Here is a 15,720-nt window from a genome sequence, read left to right as displayed (position 1 = left end):
TGGGATGCCAGTCACCAACAAAAGCAAGACTGGGATGCCAGTCACCAACAAAAGCAAGACTGGGATGCCAGTCACCAACAAAAGCATGACAGAACAAGAGCTCTGAGTACCAGGGGTCTGTCACTTGCACTGTACCTGGACGTGCCTCTGCTTGAGCAGCGTTTCATAGCGGTTGGATGGTGGGTATGGAATAATCACCCCATAATTCTTACATTCAGCCCGGAAACGTTTGTCCAATAAGACACTGAAAAAGAGAAGCAGAGTCAGGAAAAAAACCAGAAATGGATCTTTTTCAGAGTTGCTTTCATCCTTCTTTTCATCTTGCTGTGAGTGACAAGAAATTTCCACACGCTAATAAATTGACTTTCACTACTAAACCACAAAGCAGTGGTTTCTGGGGACTGACATGCTACTGTCCATAATTTTAACTTTTATGGCTAAAACATTCAAAAAGATAAAACACTGAATGGAATGGTATCACGAGTGCCAGATATTGGGCTGCTTCCACAGGTGTGCTCCCTCCTTGAAGACCTGCTGTGGGAACATTTGGTCAGTGATGCTGATTGCTCTCTAAAGGCAAATTTGAGCTAGACACAAAAGTACTTGAAGAATTGCACCAAAGACTTGGATCACCTTTAGGGACAGGAGAAGGGAACTCTCATTAGAGATCATTCATGTTCTTTTTGGTTAGAAGGATGTGTCACAAATAGCCTATCTCCCTTCAAGGGATCAAGCACCTCTGCAGAAGTCCTAGAGTCTGGTCTGACGTGTGACCCAAGATACTGAGTACCCTTCTGGCCTTCACAAGTGCTGCTGCTTTACTAGGCTCAGGACAAGTGCATGCTCCTGTTCTTTAGAGATAGGAGGTATAAAATGGTATAAAAATGTGAGTCAACCAAGGACATGTCTTCAGTAGGTTAAATTTTATTTTCTGCTGATCTCACAAGTTTTACTCAGACACTTACTTAGGATGCTAATTTTTTTTTTCTTCACTTTTAACCATGTCTCCTTGCCATATTTAATTCATTTCCCCCATCTACACTGGTCTGACACAGATAGGCAGCTCTGTGGCACAGGAATGATCTATTTTGTCATGTCTACTTGTAGCAGCAGCTACTCCCTTAGGGGAAACTTGGTTAACAGCCAAATTTGAATGCAGTGCTATCATCACTCAGCAGCAGTAGCCAGGCTCTCCTACCTGCCAGCCATTGCTTTATAATAGGCAAAGATTTGATCTGCCAGCTTGTACACAAACTGATCAAAGCACAAATTCACCTAAGGGAGAAAAAAAAAGACATCATGAGGGTGTCACCCACATAGAGTAGCTCCTTCCTAGGCAAACAAGATCAATACAACTCAATGCAGAATTCTAGTACATACATGTATGTCACACTACCTAAAAACTGCATTGCAATTCTTGAATGCTAAAGCTAAGCAGAAAACTGCAGTTACATCTCTCTCCTAGTTTCTGCAATGTTCTTAGACGTCCCAATCCCCAGTCCCAAATCATCCTTCTCTGTCAGGGATCTCTGGTTTCTCATTTTCCTTGATGTGTCATAACCCTCTGCCTGTAAGAGACTCTTCCATGCTCCCCATGTTTGACAGCCTTTGGCTTCCACTGATCCCCCTGGCTACAGCTGAGATGAAGCACTTCATCAGGAGAATCTGTAAACTCTGAAAATTTTGATAATTTGAAAACTTCTCAGTCTGATAGGGTATGTTTTTCAGGAGATGTCTGTAATAAATTCATTGAACTGCCAGGCAGGGCTGTCAAGCAGGGCAATGTGACCCCAGTGAGCTCTTTCCATGCAATAGGGATTAAGAGAACTTACTTCAGCTTCAATTTCATCGTACAGGAACTGCTTTTTGAACTTGGTCAAGGCATAGTATGCACTGTCGTTATAGAGGTCCAAGGGGTACAGCACATACCTGAGGGCAGGAAGATAGATTAAATCTTAAATTAAGTTTGAAGCATATCAGTGTAAACAGCAGCCAGTGCACATGCTCTGCTTGGTGCAAAAAATGCTTTTTCTGACTTCACCTTCACTATCTCCAGACACCAAATACCCTTTCTTGCTCCTTATGTCCTGCTGGAAGCAGCCAGAAGACATTTTTACTTGAGCTAACTCCTCTGCTCTTAAAAAAAAGCTTTCATCCTGCCCTCATTCCACATAGTGCTCTGAAAATGGCTAGAGGAAGGTAATTACACTTGCATAACAGCAATTCCTCTCAGCATTTACCATGTATACATATATAAAAAAACAACTTTAGGTGCCTTAACCAGGGCCTTTTGATTGCATGCTGAGTGCTGCATGCAGGGGACAGTACCACCACGTTGTGCCCACATCCAAACTGAGCAGTTACCAACTGATGGTTTATGATGCTTAAGTGCCAGTGCCAGGAAGTTGCCTGTGTGCATCTGCTAATGAGGTGTTCATACAGCACACATTATTGTGACAGCAAGTCAAGAAACACCTATTTTTCCCTCCTGTATTAAAAAGACTGTTTATCACCAGCCTGCCCTTCTCGAAAACAAAATTCTAAGTGCCAGTGCATGCACAGTCCCACCACAGCCCATCAAACTCTTACTCCATCATGGAGGGTTCTTTGGTTTCCAGAATATGGTCTGTGAGGATCCAGGGCATGGACATTTCGATGGGGAACTGGATGCGGCGACCCATGGTCAGCTCCAGGAAGAATTCCCGGAACCAGAGCTGGGAGAGGTCGCAGCATTGCTGCAGTGCTTCTGAAATACAGAGGAGATCCCCCCAGCAGGAGGGTACCCATGTTACTCCCACAGGGATGGCAGTGAGGGACTTGGATCATTCCTTTTGATCTAGAGCTCCAGGGAGAACATTTCAATAGCTCAGAATTACCCTTGAAGATTTCTGCCATGCTCAGAGTCTCAGAAGTTTGTTTGGGACAGAAAGAAAACTCTAGTCCTAGAAAATAAACTGTGTGGCTATTTGCCAATGCTTAGTCATTCCTGTTCACATGATTACTACCTAGAAACACACCTGAAGCAGGCAGAAGTAGGGCATTTGGAGACATTTAGGAAAATCTTTTGCATATGTCAAGGAGGACCAAAGCTGATCTACCTTTTTCATTCTGAACATGCAAGAGTTGGATTCAAGCCTCCCCCTGCCATAACCTTACCACTGATATTGAGGAGGTGGGTGAAGAAGAAGGACTGCTTGTGGAACTCCTCAATGGCCAAGACTATAGGCCCATCCAAGCTGCTCCTCAGAGTCTTCTTTGAGCCACTCTTGTCTGCTATGAGAGACTCCAGCATGGTCCGCACCATGTAAAGCTTTGGAAGAAAGTTTAATTGCAGTTACCACTCCCCAGTGAGACAGTGTTGCTCTGCACCAAAAAATAACACTTCTCTCTACACCCATAAGCCACTATCTTTTTGAGTTAGGAATAGTTAAAATTCTGTAAAAGGGGCTTTGGGAACTACACAACAAATTAGGCACCAAAGCCACATTTAAGACACAACAGTGTGAAGACTTTGTGGAACAGACAACAGAAGCAGCTGATTAGCTCAAGGTGGGAGACTTCTACATGGCTGTAAAACCATTAATTCCCTACATAGGAGACAGACATTCACATACCTGTGTACTGGATGGTCCTACTGCTCGTCGTGGGACTTTAATGTCAAATCCACCTTTAGGATCCTTCTCACCTCTCAGGCAAGGATCATTTGGAGGCTCTCGACCTCCTTCCCAGTCACAGATAGTCTTCCGAATTGCCTGAAGTACACTGGAGTGGGTAGGAGAGGAAAGCAGTGCTTAAGCTTGATGCTACTTTGAAATGAAAATACTCACTGCTGTGCACACATGTGAAGAAAAGTACCTAAGGTGGGAGGCCACACTGTCATGACTGGAGGACTCATGCCCTGAAGTCACCTTGGAAAGAGCTGTTGTTGGCTGAGTGTGTGCAGGGCAACATTTTTATATAGTACGAATGTGAACCACAAATCAATACATGGGCTTTGCATCACATTCAAGAGGGACAGACTCACCTGATCAGAACATTTTTCTTCTTCCTGACCGCCTGCCGCAGAGGCTCTCGCAGGGTCACCTGTGCAAAGTCCTGCAGGGCTGCATAGATGGTGTTGCGGATGGCTTGGTTAAAGACACTCTCCATCCGGCCCATCAGCACTTGCAGACCTTTGATCATGGCAATTACCTGATTAAAAACAGATGTATTTGCTATTTTCCCATTGTACGATGAGGTCCATATATCCAATATTAAAAGAATGTGAACAGAATTAATTCTACTCAAGTGATACAGATCCAGTAATTAGGTGGCTGTTTTTTCTGATAGCTGCTCAACAGATCACAACAAGCTGAGGAGAGCATTTATGCCACCAGTTGCTTCCAAATGACCCCTGTTCCGTGGCAGGCTCTGTTTCCACTCCTGGTCTCTTGACATCTTTAATAACACACAGTCCTAAGAAACTGGACATGCTCCACATGTGGGTACAGCTGTGTGTCTTGCAGACCTGCACCAGGGCACAGCCTTCTTGTACAAGAGTACAGTGACAATTCTTAGGAGGGAGTGAACCACAAAATTAAGGCAATATTCAAATGACCTTGGACTCTGGAAGGAAAAGGAAGGTGTGAGGGTCTTCCCCAGTGAGGGCCAGAGTACTATTCCCACTGTCTACAGACAGCCAGACCAGGAGTTCATGGGTCCTTGGGAATGGCTGAGAATCCCTTATCTCACTTGAACACAGCTCCTGATCTTGCTCCAGATCACACTGCTCTGCAGCAAACACCCTTCTATTTTCAGAAGCCCTGACCCCCTTTTACAGGTCAGGAGAGGCTTAATACGGCAATATTAAGTAAAAACAGAGATTCTACACTGTCTTTCTCTAGCACACAAACACAGCATAAGAAGGATCAGGAAAAGAGAGAAGAATGGTCTCATCATGCACTGGTGCAGTGCCCCTATTCCAGAAGGAATTCCAAAGAACTTAACTGGCCCCTCAGTTCTGGGCAAATCAAGAGCTGCAGGGATGTTGGAGCCCTTAATCCCTTAATGTGGGCCACAGGGAAGAGGAACTGGCTGAGTATGTCCCTGACCTGAGGAACACGGACAGGAAACCAGCCCTGTCTGGTTCTTATTTTGTACAGTTGGCACCTACCTCCACAAAAGCAAACTTCTCCTCACTGGTGTAGTTGTACCGGGTGGCCCTCTCATATTCTTCTGCTGTTCCCGGACAATCCTTGTTACAGAATTTATCTGTGGGATGAACCAGTTTCCAAGAGTACTAGAAGATGGAAAGAGGCACTGTCAGCATTGTAATGAGAAAGAAGCCAGGCTGGAAAGACTGAAGAGAGGCCTGTGCCAGGAAAGCACTCCTTAGACATCACTACAGTTATTTGACATTCCTTTAGGAGCAGAGTTTGGGGTTCTTCCTGGCTTTATTATCACTGTACCAAATTTTGATTTTGTTTATGTGGGAGATTGCCAGTCATACAGGAATTTTGACATTCATGGACTTGTGCTGAGAAGAGGTTGACATTTTCCAAATTAAGAATTTCCTTCACTGTTTAAATTACAGTTTTACTTGCTCAATACACAGACATCCTCAAAAGTTTTCAGTACTTAATCAAGGCATTCAGGTTAGGAAAACAGTCACTCATTTCCTCTCAAACATCAGTGGTGACACCTCAGCACCTGCAAAGAGCAGTTCAGGTCCAGGGTGAGATGATCAAGCTCTTTCTCTATTTGGTACCCACGGTGTTCTGGGCAATTATCTACCTGATCTTAGTGTTTTTCTTAATGGCTTAAGGTTAGATGGCATGAAAGCAAGCTCACCTCTCCACAGTCCTTGTTACATGCCACGTTAAAACATTTATGCTCACCTGGAAACAGGAGGATGTTACACACTCACTTCCATGGATGCACTCACCACTTCCATGACATGGGCACTCCATTTGGACAGCAGCTGCAATCCCCGTAGAGCAAGATCAAAGAGCTCCCTGTATTCTTCATCTGATTTCTGGCTGTCCAGTCCTGAGCCAGTGACCACCTGGAGAACATCACATCCCACTCGTTTTTGATGGTCTAATACAACTGAAAACCTTGAGAGCCCTTTAATGATTTAATATTCAAATAAGCACTAACAAATGCCAAAAAGAAAAGGACTAGGAATGCTAACAATTCATTAAATAAGACTGATGAATGAGGATTACACATTTGCAAAACCAGTCACAATGGCATCAGAGAAGGCCCTGATATTCAGTAATGAGAACAGAGACACTCTCATGAACTTTCCTCAAACCTGTTTTATAGAAAAAAAACTATTTACAAGTCATGGGTGTTCTGCCAAGTGGCTGATAATAAACACTTGGCTGCAAAATTTTTCCTAATTCTTACTTTAGACAAAGCTGTAGCCAATGAGCAGAAGCTGTTGCAGTAGAGCTTCTGGTGCACATCATTTTGCACCTGCAGGGGCCTTTCAAAACTTGTTTTTTATTGCTGGATTGAGAAGCAGGTCGTTTCAGCTCTATCCTTCCCTCCTCAATGTATCCTTGGCAGATCACACTCCTCTCCCAGCCTTGTGCACCTACCAAGACTGCTTACAGTGACTTTGTGCTGAGTTTACCTCACTGTTGCTGTAGCGTGCGAGCTCTGAGATGAAGCGGATGTGGTCATCTCGGATCTGGACCATTTGCTCACAGATGTTGTACTGGGGGCTTATGCTGCTCTGAGTGCATGTCCACCTAGGCAAAAAGATACAGGTTTCAAGGATGGGACACAGAGCTTCACTCACACACCCCCAGGGATAAAGTCTGGCACTCAACTGCTATCTTCACTTCAACATGCCCAAGACATGCCACCTTCAGGACAAATATCAGCCTGTGTTGTCTCTTTCATGTCTCCTGCTGTTTGGGGTCTTCCAGAGGTGGTCTCATTCAGCATGATGGGGACATTTGCCTCACCTTTCAGCCTGAATATCTCTGCTCCATCCACCGTGAAGGCTGCTCTCCATGTTGGGCTCACCTACCCCCAGAGGCAGAGATGGCTCTTTCCCAGGCTACCATTGGACAAGCTTTCACAGAAAGATGAACTGCAAAGACTCAACATCATTTGCATGCTTTCTACTAAGCCTACAGATAATAATTACCTTAGAGGTCATCCCTTCAGGTCTGAAATAGCTGGGTCACACTGCCTTCTCCTGCAGGGAAAGACTCTGCAATGGGCTAGCAAGGGAATATCCCTCCCACTCTTTTCAGTTCTGGCTCAAACTACCAGCTCAGTGAACAACCCTCAGTATAAATGACAAGCAGAATATGATTAAATGAATTAGACTGTCATCTGCATTGAGCCACATGTTTAGTATAGCAGTGTAATGATATCCTAAAAGAAGGCAGTGCTCCCCATCCAAAGGCACAGTGATATGAAGAAATGATGCAGATCAGGTCTATTTAATTTAACATCTCCTTTTCCCACATCCATGTTAGCCACAGAACCAGAATGACTCCACCAAAATGCTTTGTGCAAGCAACTGTCTGTCATTGAGGCTCTCATGTCTTACTCTGTCATCAAAATGTAGAAGCTCAGATAATGCTTCCCCCCAAATAATTGTTCATCTTGTGATAGTCATCCTCCCCCATTTAGATTGTCTGTACAAAAGGAAGGTGGGAAGCCCGTCCCTAATGTGGACATAGACATGAAGATCCATCACAACAGTTTACAAGACACTTGTTGCCAATATTTGCAGTGGTAGAAGGTCCTCTAAGTGCTGAGCTATTTCCCTTGTGAAATCCATCCTCCCACAGTCCCATCACTCGTCTCTTACCCGTTTCAATGTCCTGTGCTCCCCACTGGACAATTGGCAGGATGGCAGGAAAGGTCAGGGCTGCATCAGCCCACCCTGCCACACATAGCCTAGTCCACAGTGTGGAAACAAAGCATCATGCAGAAAAAAACAGACATTAATTCAATTTTCATGGAGAAAGGAAGGGGAAGAAAGTGACAAAAACAGTATTAGTAAGAAATGGAGATTATATGGAACCACCATGGCAGTTAGTGTTGGGAGTCCCATGCAATTTGCTGGGAAAGCAAGTGAGTGAGGAAGAAACATTGGTTAGTATGGTACAGCATACAGACCTGGTGAGACAGATTTCCAGACAGAAATTAAAATAGTGCACAGATAAACAGTCCACAAGTTGCCTTGGATTTAAGATGAGAAAATGAACGCAGCTAACACGTGTTTCATTGAAATGTGCTTTTGGAATGATTTGGGATAGAAGGTGTGCATTTTTAGATCACTTTTCCATTTTAAAATGAGTTTCCAGAAATATTTTTAAATTCACATGTGGTAGAATGTTACTATCCTTCAATTTTCAATTTTAATTGAAACCTTTTGACGAGAAAACTTTTCCACCTTGTTTTCAGTTTTCTCACAAAAAATTAATCAGCACTTTTCAACCAGCCTTGGGGAGGGCTGTTCCTGGGTGAATCACAGTGGGCAGAAAAGCTGGATGCTCCAGGGTGGAAGGGGCTGAGCACACAGAAGTAGAGAGATGAGGCTGCAGGTGGTTAGTTCCTGTCCTGCTGAAGATACAGCATGGATAGGCTGCTTTTCACAGACTCTGTAAAAATTTGACTTCCATGCAAGACGTTCCCATGGGTGAAAGGCCACTCACTGGTGAAAGCCAGGCTGCCACCAGCCATTACAGCCAGATGTAGCTCAGATGGACTTAGCTCATGTGTGGCTGCATAGGCCTTTTTGAGGACATCCAAACTTAACATTGCTTCTTCTAGCAATAACTGAGCATGATGCAAAGCTAAAAAAAGTGGGGGCCAGCACAGGCCTGGTGTGGTCTGAAATGATGACTGCAAATTCATCTGATGGAAGCAGCAAACTGCCTGTGAACCTGGGTTGGAAAGTAGTGCTGAGCACTGCCATGAAGACTCCATTTCTGCCCCTCTCACACAACATTAATTAATTTCCAGTGCCTCTGACCCACCTGGCTCAACCCTCATTCCCACTGCCCTTCTTCACAAATCCTCCCTGAGCTACAGGAGATGCCCTGGCTACTGCAAAGAGGTCCATTGCTGTGTTCACGCTCTGGAGGATTTTGTCCCTGAGATGAAAAATGTGGATTAAAATCTCTCCAGAGCAGGGACACACTGCTCACACTCACACCTCACAAGCACTCAGTGGCTGCCCTGATCCACACAACAGCCACTTTTCCTTCCTCCTGCCTTGCTGCTGGGCACCTTCCCAGCCCTTGCCAGGAGGAGCAGATGCAGAGGCTTGCCTGCTGCCCTGCCTGAGCACAGGGGAAGGTTACACGAAGGTTCAGAGCTGGCTGCACACTCACACACACACATCAGGGAGATGAAGACATCTTCCCATGTAGGGACAGAGAGGTACACTCGTGCACACAGAGCTGGCAGGACTCACACCTCACAGGAACACACACGGGCACCCACGCACACTGGAGAGTTGCAGCTCCCATGGCTTTCAGGACACACACAGAAGCCAAGAGACATTATGGCAGGCACTCACTTGGATTTGTTCTCCTCATAGTGAGCACTGGTCTTAATGTATCTGGCCAGTTCTATCTGCATATCGCCGAATAAAGGAACCACCTGCAGCTGCTGGAAAAGAAAACAAAAGATGGTTGAAACAGAGCAGAGAGAGGGAGCCCATGGACCCAGCACAATGCAAGGGACTAAGAAAAAGCATCCTGCACTTTGAAAGCTAGGGAAAGTGTCAGGCTGTTTAAAGCAAGGTACAAAGCTGGGTGCAAGGTCATTTTACACTTATAAAGTGACTAAAAATGATCATAAAGCTTTTTGTGTGAGGATCACTCCCTGTGTGTGCTCTGGAGCCCTGGACTCACCCATGCAGGCTGGTTATTGCCAGAGTGGTTTGGTGCTGTACTGAGCCAAAGGGAAGGTTCTTTTTACAAAAAAGGTAGAGAAACATATTCCTGAGTAGGGTTTATTGTCTCCCACCATAGTGCTCCAGGAGAACAGAGGGATGAAAAGCCAGCATGTTGCTAATTTGGCAGTAAATTGCTGTGGCTCCCTTCAGAGAGAAGCTGTAGGCTGCTTTGGTGCCTGGACTGCCAGGGATGTGGCATCTTTCTTCAAGGACTCAGACAGTACTTTGGCACTGCAGCTGCTAGTGACGTGTCTTAAAACTTCTCCACAAAGAGAAATACATAGGCAGTGGCTGCCTACAATATAACATGGCTTTGCTTGTCCTTTGTATCTCAGGAGGATTTGGATGGGAAATAAATTCAAAGTGCAGTGAACATGCCTCAAGAATGTCCCTGCTTCACTAAGCTTTCAGCTGCAAACGAAATTGAACCAGAAAGTACCAACAGCTCTTCAATAAAACATGAAGCTTCAAGTTCACCCAGCTATACAAGCTTTGCCCCAAAATTCAGGGGAGATTCCTTGTCGTATTATCACATGCTTCTCAGGCTGACTTGTGTGGGGGATGTGCAACGCTGCCATCAGGGATTCCCAGTGGCACTGTCATAAAAGGTTTAAATGAGCATGTAGTTCATCTTCACTACCCAAAATTCCTGCTCAATCCACTAGAAATTAATCAGAAGGCAATAAACAGATGTAGTAAGAGGAGTAGCTGGGCTTTTCTTATTGAGATCTGATAGTCTTGAGTAATACTTAACTGATAAGGTAAGATCACAGCAGATGTGAAAGTTCAAATGGAAAAAAGCTGGAAAGGAGAAAGTTATTTCACGCAATGGAAGACATTTTACCTGATTCTATGATGGCCCACAGGACTTGGCAAGAACAACAAATCTGTTTGAATGCACTGAGATGACCAAACTTCACGGATTACACCGAGGACATGATTCAGTCAAATCAGAAATGCTGAACCAGGAAAAACTCAGAAGATTCCAAGAGATAACATGATAAATCACTTTTGCAGAGCCACAATCCTCAGCAGTCTCCTCAGTGACTGAAGGGTATTCAACCACTTCATTATGGCAACACCCATGCATCCATGTTGTATGTCTGTAGATCCCTATGTAGCAGTTTGTGCTCTGTAACTACTCAGAAATCACCATCTTATCATTTTAAATGATGTGGAGTCAATGTTGGCAACAAAAAATAATCTTTCCATCTCATGAGGACTGCTTAGGCTCAGCAGGTCTAAAGCAAAACTAATGGTTCCATCTGGGAAGTTATTTTATATATGTGCTCCTGCTACACTACTATTCTTTGCTGCCATTATATTTGTCCTTTGCCAGATGCCACCATGCCTCTTAGACCTGACCTGCCCCAAACCCGAGATGCCTTCTAAACCCAGCCTGTGCACAGAAACAATGAAAAGGATGTGTCCTTTACCCCTGTGAATGCATCACCCACAGGTGATGCTGTGTGGGGCCTCAGACCTCCTCTCCATCTGCCACACCTGGCTGGCAACTTGCAAACACATCAGATGATTTTTTTGGGAAGCAACAGGGTTATCCCAAACCTTTCTCATGCTGAGTGGCCCTGCAGCAATGCAGCCTGGTCTCCAGCTGTAGTCCAGGGCTGGATTCAGCTGCATGTGTGCATGGGCAGAGGGAGGCTGCATGGCTGCCTCCCACTCTCTCAAGGGAGCAGTTCTTGTGGTCCTTTCCTCTAAACCTGAATCTCAGATAAGACAAAAACAGCACATCAAACCACCAGGTGAGCACTTTAAGGAACTCACTGAGCACCTCCAAGTTCCAGCTCCAAGTTCCCCAGAAGCTTTTTCTGTCCTATAGGAAGCAAAGTTTATCCCTGAAGTAAGACAGATCACAGCTAGCCAGTGTTTCCCCTGTCCCTCAGCTCAGCAGCTCACTGAGGGAAAGCAAATGGCAATCATCACCTGCACAGACCTCAGCAAACCAGTCAGGTTTGCTGGTGGTCTGAAATGATGGTGCTTCTCAGGAGACTGCAAACCTGCCTCAGCAGTGTGCAAAAAGATAGAAGTGATGTCAGTCTGTCACACCTTTCCCTTGTCCACAAAACAAACTTCCCATGCAAAGTCCCCATCCTTCGCTCCCTGAAGCAGGCACAGCTGCAGCAGCTTCCAGCTGCCCAGCAAGTGTGTGCAGGGCCCTCAGCTCCCATCAGCTCCATTGCCAACAGCCTGGGAGCAGAACCAGCTCCAGGCACTGCTCAGACACCCACAGCCTTGCTGGCAGCAAGGGCTGGCATCACTCCTCTCACCCATGCTGCAGCTCTGTGCCCATGAGCATTCAAAGCAATCCCATTCCTCATCCTTCAGCATCGATGATTTCCTGACTCTAGGTTTTTTGGATTTGTAAAAAATTCCTGCAGTTTTTTTCTGGCAGTTCGTGCAATGGTACAGGTTGCTAATTCATTGGTCTGTGATAAACTCCAGCCTCACCCAGACAGATCACTGACCTTGAAGAATTTGTCTATTTTGCTAAGGTTGATTCTCTTCTTGGCATCCAACTTGTAAATGTTGCTGACATTCCCATCCATGAGATATAGGCCAAATCCCATCACCTAGAGAAGATGGAAAGCCTTGGTTTCGTTAGGGTGAAGTCAGCAGAGCAAGTCAAAGACAGTTCTCCTCTTCACATAGGAAAGACCATTTCAGGCTCCTGTATGACCTGACACTCATGAGAAGACTTAAAAAATGTGCACACATCTGCAAGGATTTACACAGTAGATAGAGGACACACGATGATGTTTTCATATATGTTTTCTGTGACAAAACACATGGCACTTGCTCTGGTAATTTGCTCCTTTCTCTCTCCCACATAATATCAATCCAATTCACCCAATTGTGTATATTTACTTCTAGAGAAGCACTGAAAATATTTCAAATATTCTCCTGGATTGATTTTTTCCCCCCTTTAATTAAGTACAAATTATTACAGATATTCAAAGTACTCACATTATCCTTCACAGAACCTTAATTGATTCCTAACATGGTAATGAAGTTCTTATGGTAATAGTGACTGCAATCACTGTAATAACTGACTTACAGTAAGGATAAATATACAAAACAGAAGGTACTTTCGTATGTTCACCTTGAGGGCTCTTTAGAGTAAGGAAACCAAACTTGGGAGGATCTACCTTTTGCAGAGACCTATTGCTGGGAATGGGCATCAAGATGAAAATTCAGGTTGCAAAGCTGGTGGTGATTTTAGCATATCCTACACAGTTACTCAGGTCAAGCCCATGATCCCATACATCCATGCACAACAGAAAAACCCCTTCCAACCCTGGAGAGTGCAGAGCACCCACCACTGCTCTCATCTATCAGCTGAACTCCCAGCCCAGGCATGTCCTTTATCCCAGGCAGGCAGAGCTGCTGGCAACCTTGGGAAGGATTGAGGGAAAAGACAGAGATGGAGATGGGGGAGAGCAGAGGAAATGGAGAGAGGAAGGGAGACTTTTATATGGGAATAAGGGAGAAGGATTTGAAAGGACAGCAGAAAAATTACGGGAGAGATTCCAAGTTACAGCAGGAACAGAGGCAGCTCATGACACTGTCTGACACAGGTGACAGTACAGAGCACTGGGATGGGACATTGCTAACCTACAGACACATCCAGTCTGCTAAGCTACAAAGAGGTGAAAAGGAGAAAATGGGAGAACTGAGGTATCACAGCAGGGGCACACACTAGCAGAGATCAAAAGTGAAACAGGAAAGCAGGGAGGCAGCCTTTGCTGCTGCACATGGGGAGCCTTCCCATTTTATTGCAAACCCTGTCCAGAGGATGTTGGTCCTGCAGAGATAGGATGCATTTTAACCCAAAGGGGAAAAATACAGAAAATTAAGAGAAACACTGTCCCAGGAGGGAATTTCATTTTACTGAAAAAGAAGCGAAACTACACAAGAACCTAATCCCAGAAGCATGGCTAAAACTTACCTTTAAGAGCATGTGTTTCTCACTGGGAGTCAGATACATCTTGTTTTCATAGTAATCCACACAGATATTGACAATGTCAGCCAGCAATTCCTCATAGCCAGGGATAACCTCCAGTTGTTGGTGCAAACACTGAAACATTGACAGGGGCCACATGACCCATATTGACAGAGAACAGCAAGAACCAGGGGAGAAACATATTTGAAGGATTAGGAGTAGAAGGATAAGAGGTCTCTTCAAACCTCGTCTGTGTGCTTTCCTTAAGTTACAGGCACAAGACTGACCTCATAGTGCCACCTGTATGGAACAACCTTCCTTCTACAGGACAGATCTCCCCTTCACACTGATCACACAGTAGCCAAATGTCAGACAGTGAGATGTAAAAAAAGATGTCTCAGAAGCTGTGCAATATTTTATCTAACGAGAAAAAAAACTATAGAAGGCCCTGGGTCTGATCTGTAGTGCCCATTCGGTCTGAGAGATGGACTGGATGGATTTACTGGTGAAAAAAGAGGAAGAGTTTCTGGCAGAAACCCTTCCTGAGAGGTCATCTTGTATCCTTTAGACCTTCATCCTTGTCTTAGGGACCTTCAAAGAACCCAGGATGACCCATGAAAAGGAGATACTGCTAGAAATATACAGCCTAGCCCAAAAATCATCAGTCAGTAGCAATGAGGCAACAAACAAGGCAGCTGTTGCCACAGTCCAGCATGAAGCACTCTCAGCCCTGGCAGGATCGTTGTCTCTCTCTACCCACAGAAAAGTTTCAAAGGAAAGGGACCTGCCTGTGTGATGCGGTTGTGGTTCGCCAGGAACATTGAGAGGTTCTGGGACTCCTGGATGGACTGGGGGTCTGCCATCTTCCGCAGAAACTGGGCAGCTCTGGGAAGGAGAAATTCAATGTCACCAAGGGTCATTCAACTCAACATGAGACTCTCATCACCCATCTTCCCTGTTTCACCTGCAGCTACAATGCAGCTGCCTCAAAGCCCCCCCTGCAGGACAGCTCTGCTCTTTCCTTGTCTTTCCAAGAGGGAACCAGAACACAGTGCAGCCCTAATATTTACCTAAACCCACAAAGAGAGCCTACAGCAGCACAGAAACCCAGCCTCCTGATGTCCCCCTGACCTCACTGCAGGGCAGACCAGGCACAGACCTGTCCCCACTACGCTGCTTTGCCCCCCTCTCACCTTTTGTAGGCTGAGTGGTCATTTTTGACGCTGCACTTCATGTTCTTCAGCTCGTCCAGGACAGCAAACATGTTAATGAACTTGCCCAGTGTGAGGAGATAGGCCTCAGAGACAAAGTCCTTCCTCCTCTCAGCATGGCACAGGCGCTTCACCTCACTGCAGAACCGCTCGATAGCCTTGCGCTGGAAGGACACAGCAGAATCTCATGTGCAGCCACCACACCACTCGTGGGACCCTCCTCCACCCAACCACCACCTCCTTTCTTTAACAAAAACATGTTTCTGCTGAGGATGGAGGCTCCAATGTCCCTCTCCACTGCACCTTTAAAGACTACTGCAGTTAAATATTCTCAGTGCTGGAGAGAAGCTCGAACCCTCCACTTGTGCCTTCTCTAAGTGCAGCATGTTCTGCAAAATCAGGCTGCAGTTTTTCAGGTGGGACATAAATATCTCACAGGACACAAAATAAAAAAATGATGGTGAAACTCATGGTGAAACAGGTCTTCATATCCACCAACCAACATCCCAGAAAAACTCCCGTCTGTGACACCCATCAGCTCCACACAGAAGTGCTCTGGTCCTCCGTGGCCTACAGGGGCTGAGGTGTGCTTATTCCCAACTGGTTTGTGAGGTTTTGGGGCTGAGCAAGGG

At 45.4% G+C, this 15,720-nt stretch overlaps 1 protein-coding gene across 3 annotated transcripts in view; it reads right to left on the bottom strand.

Moving 5' to 3' along the window:
* Positions 1–15,720, bottom strand: part of CYFIP2 (cytoplasmic FMR1 interacting protein 2) — a 44,979-nt gene that overhangs the window by 19,107 nt on the left and 10,152 nt on the right. For 2 of the 3 annotated variants that reach the window (XM_071759224.1, XM_071759226.1), the window contains exons 6-20: positions 15,071–15,252; positions 14,666–14,762; positions 13,884–14,012; positions 12,403–12,507; positions 9,536–9,627; positions 6,620–6,737; positions 5,924–6,043; positions 5,153–5,278; positions 4,025–4,191; positions 3,615–3,762; positions 3,157–3,310; positions 2,590–2,746; positions 1,833–1,929; positions 1,199–1,275; positions 136–244 (exon numbers count right to left, since the gene is read on the bottom strand). In XM_071759224.1, the coding sequence (XP_071615325.1) occupies positions 136–244; positions 1,199–1,275; positions 1,833–1,929; positions 2,590–2,746; positions 3,157–3,310; positions 3,615–3,762; positions 4,025–4,191; positions 5,153–5,278; positions 5,924–6,043; positions 6,620–6,737; positions 9,536–9,627; positions 12,403–12,507; positions 13,884–14,012; positions 14,666–14,762; positions 15,071–15,252 (1,878 nt within the window). The remainder of the gene's footprint in view (positions 1–135; positions 245–1,198; positions 1,276–1,832; positions 1,930–2,589; positions 2,747–3,156; positions 3,311–3,614; positions 3,763–4,024; positions 4,192–5,152; positions 5,279–5,923; positions 6,044–6,619; positions 6,738–9,535; positions 9,628–12,402; positions 12,508–13,883; positions 14,013–14,665; positions 14,763–15,070; positions 15,253–15,720) is intronic. The other variant, XM_071759227.1, reaches the window with a different exon arrangement.

The sequence above is a fragment of the Heliangelus exortis genome, chromosome 15 (genome assembly GCF_036169615.1).
Source record: "Heliangelus exortis chromosome 15, bHelExo1.hap1, whole genome shotgun sequence".
NCBI lineage: Eukaryota > Metazoa > Chordata > Aves > Apodiformes > Trochilidae > Heliangelus > Heliangelus exortis.
Note: the sequence above shows the minus strand (reverse complement) of the source record. Positions and strands in the feature narration are given on the sequence as shown.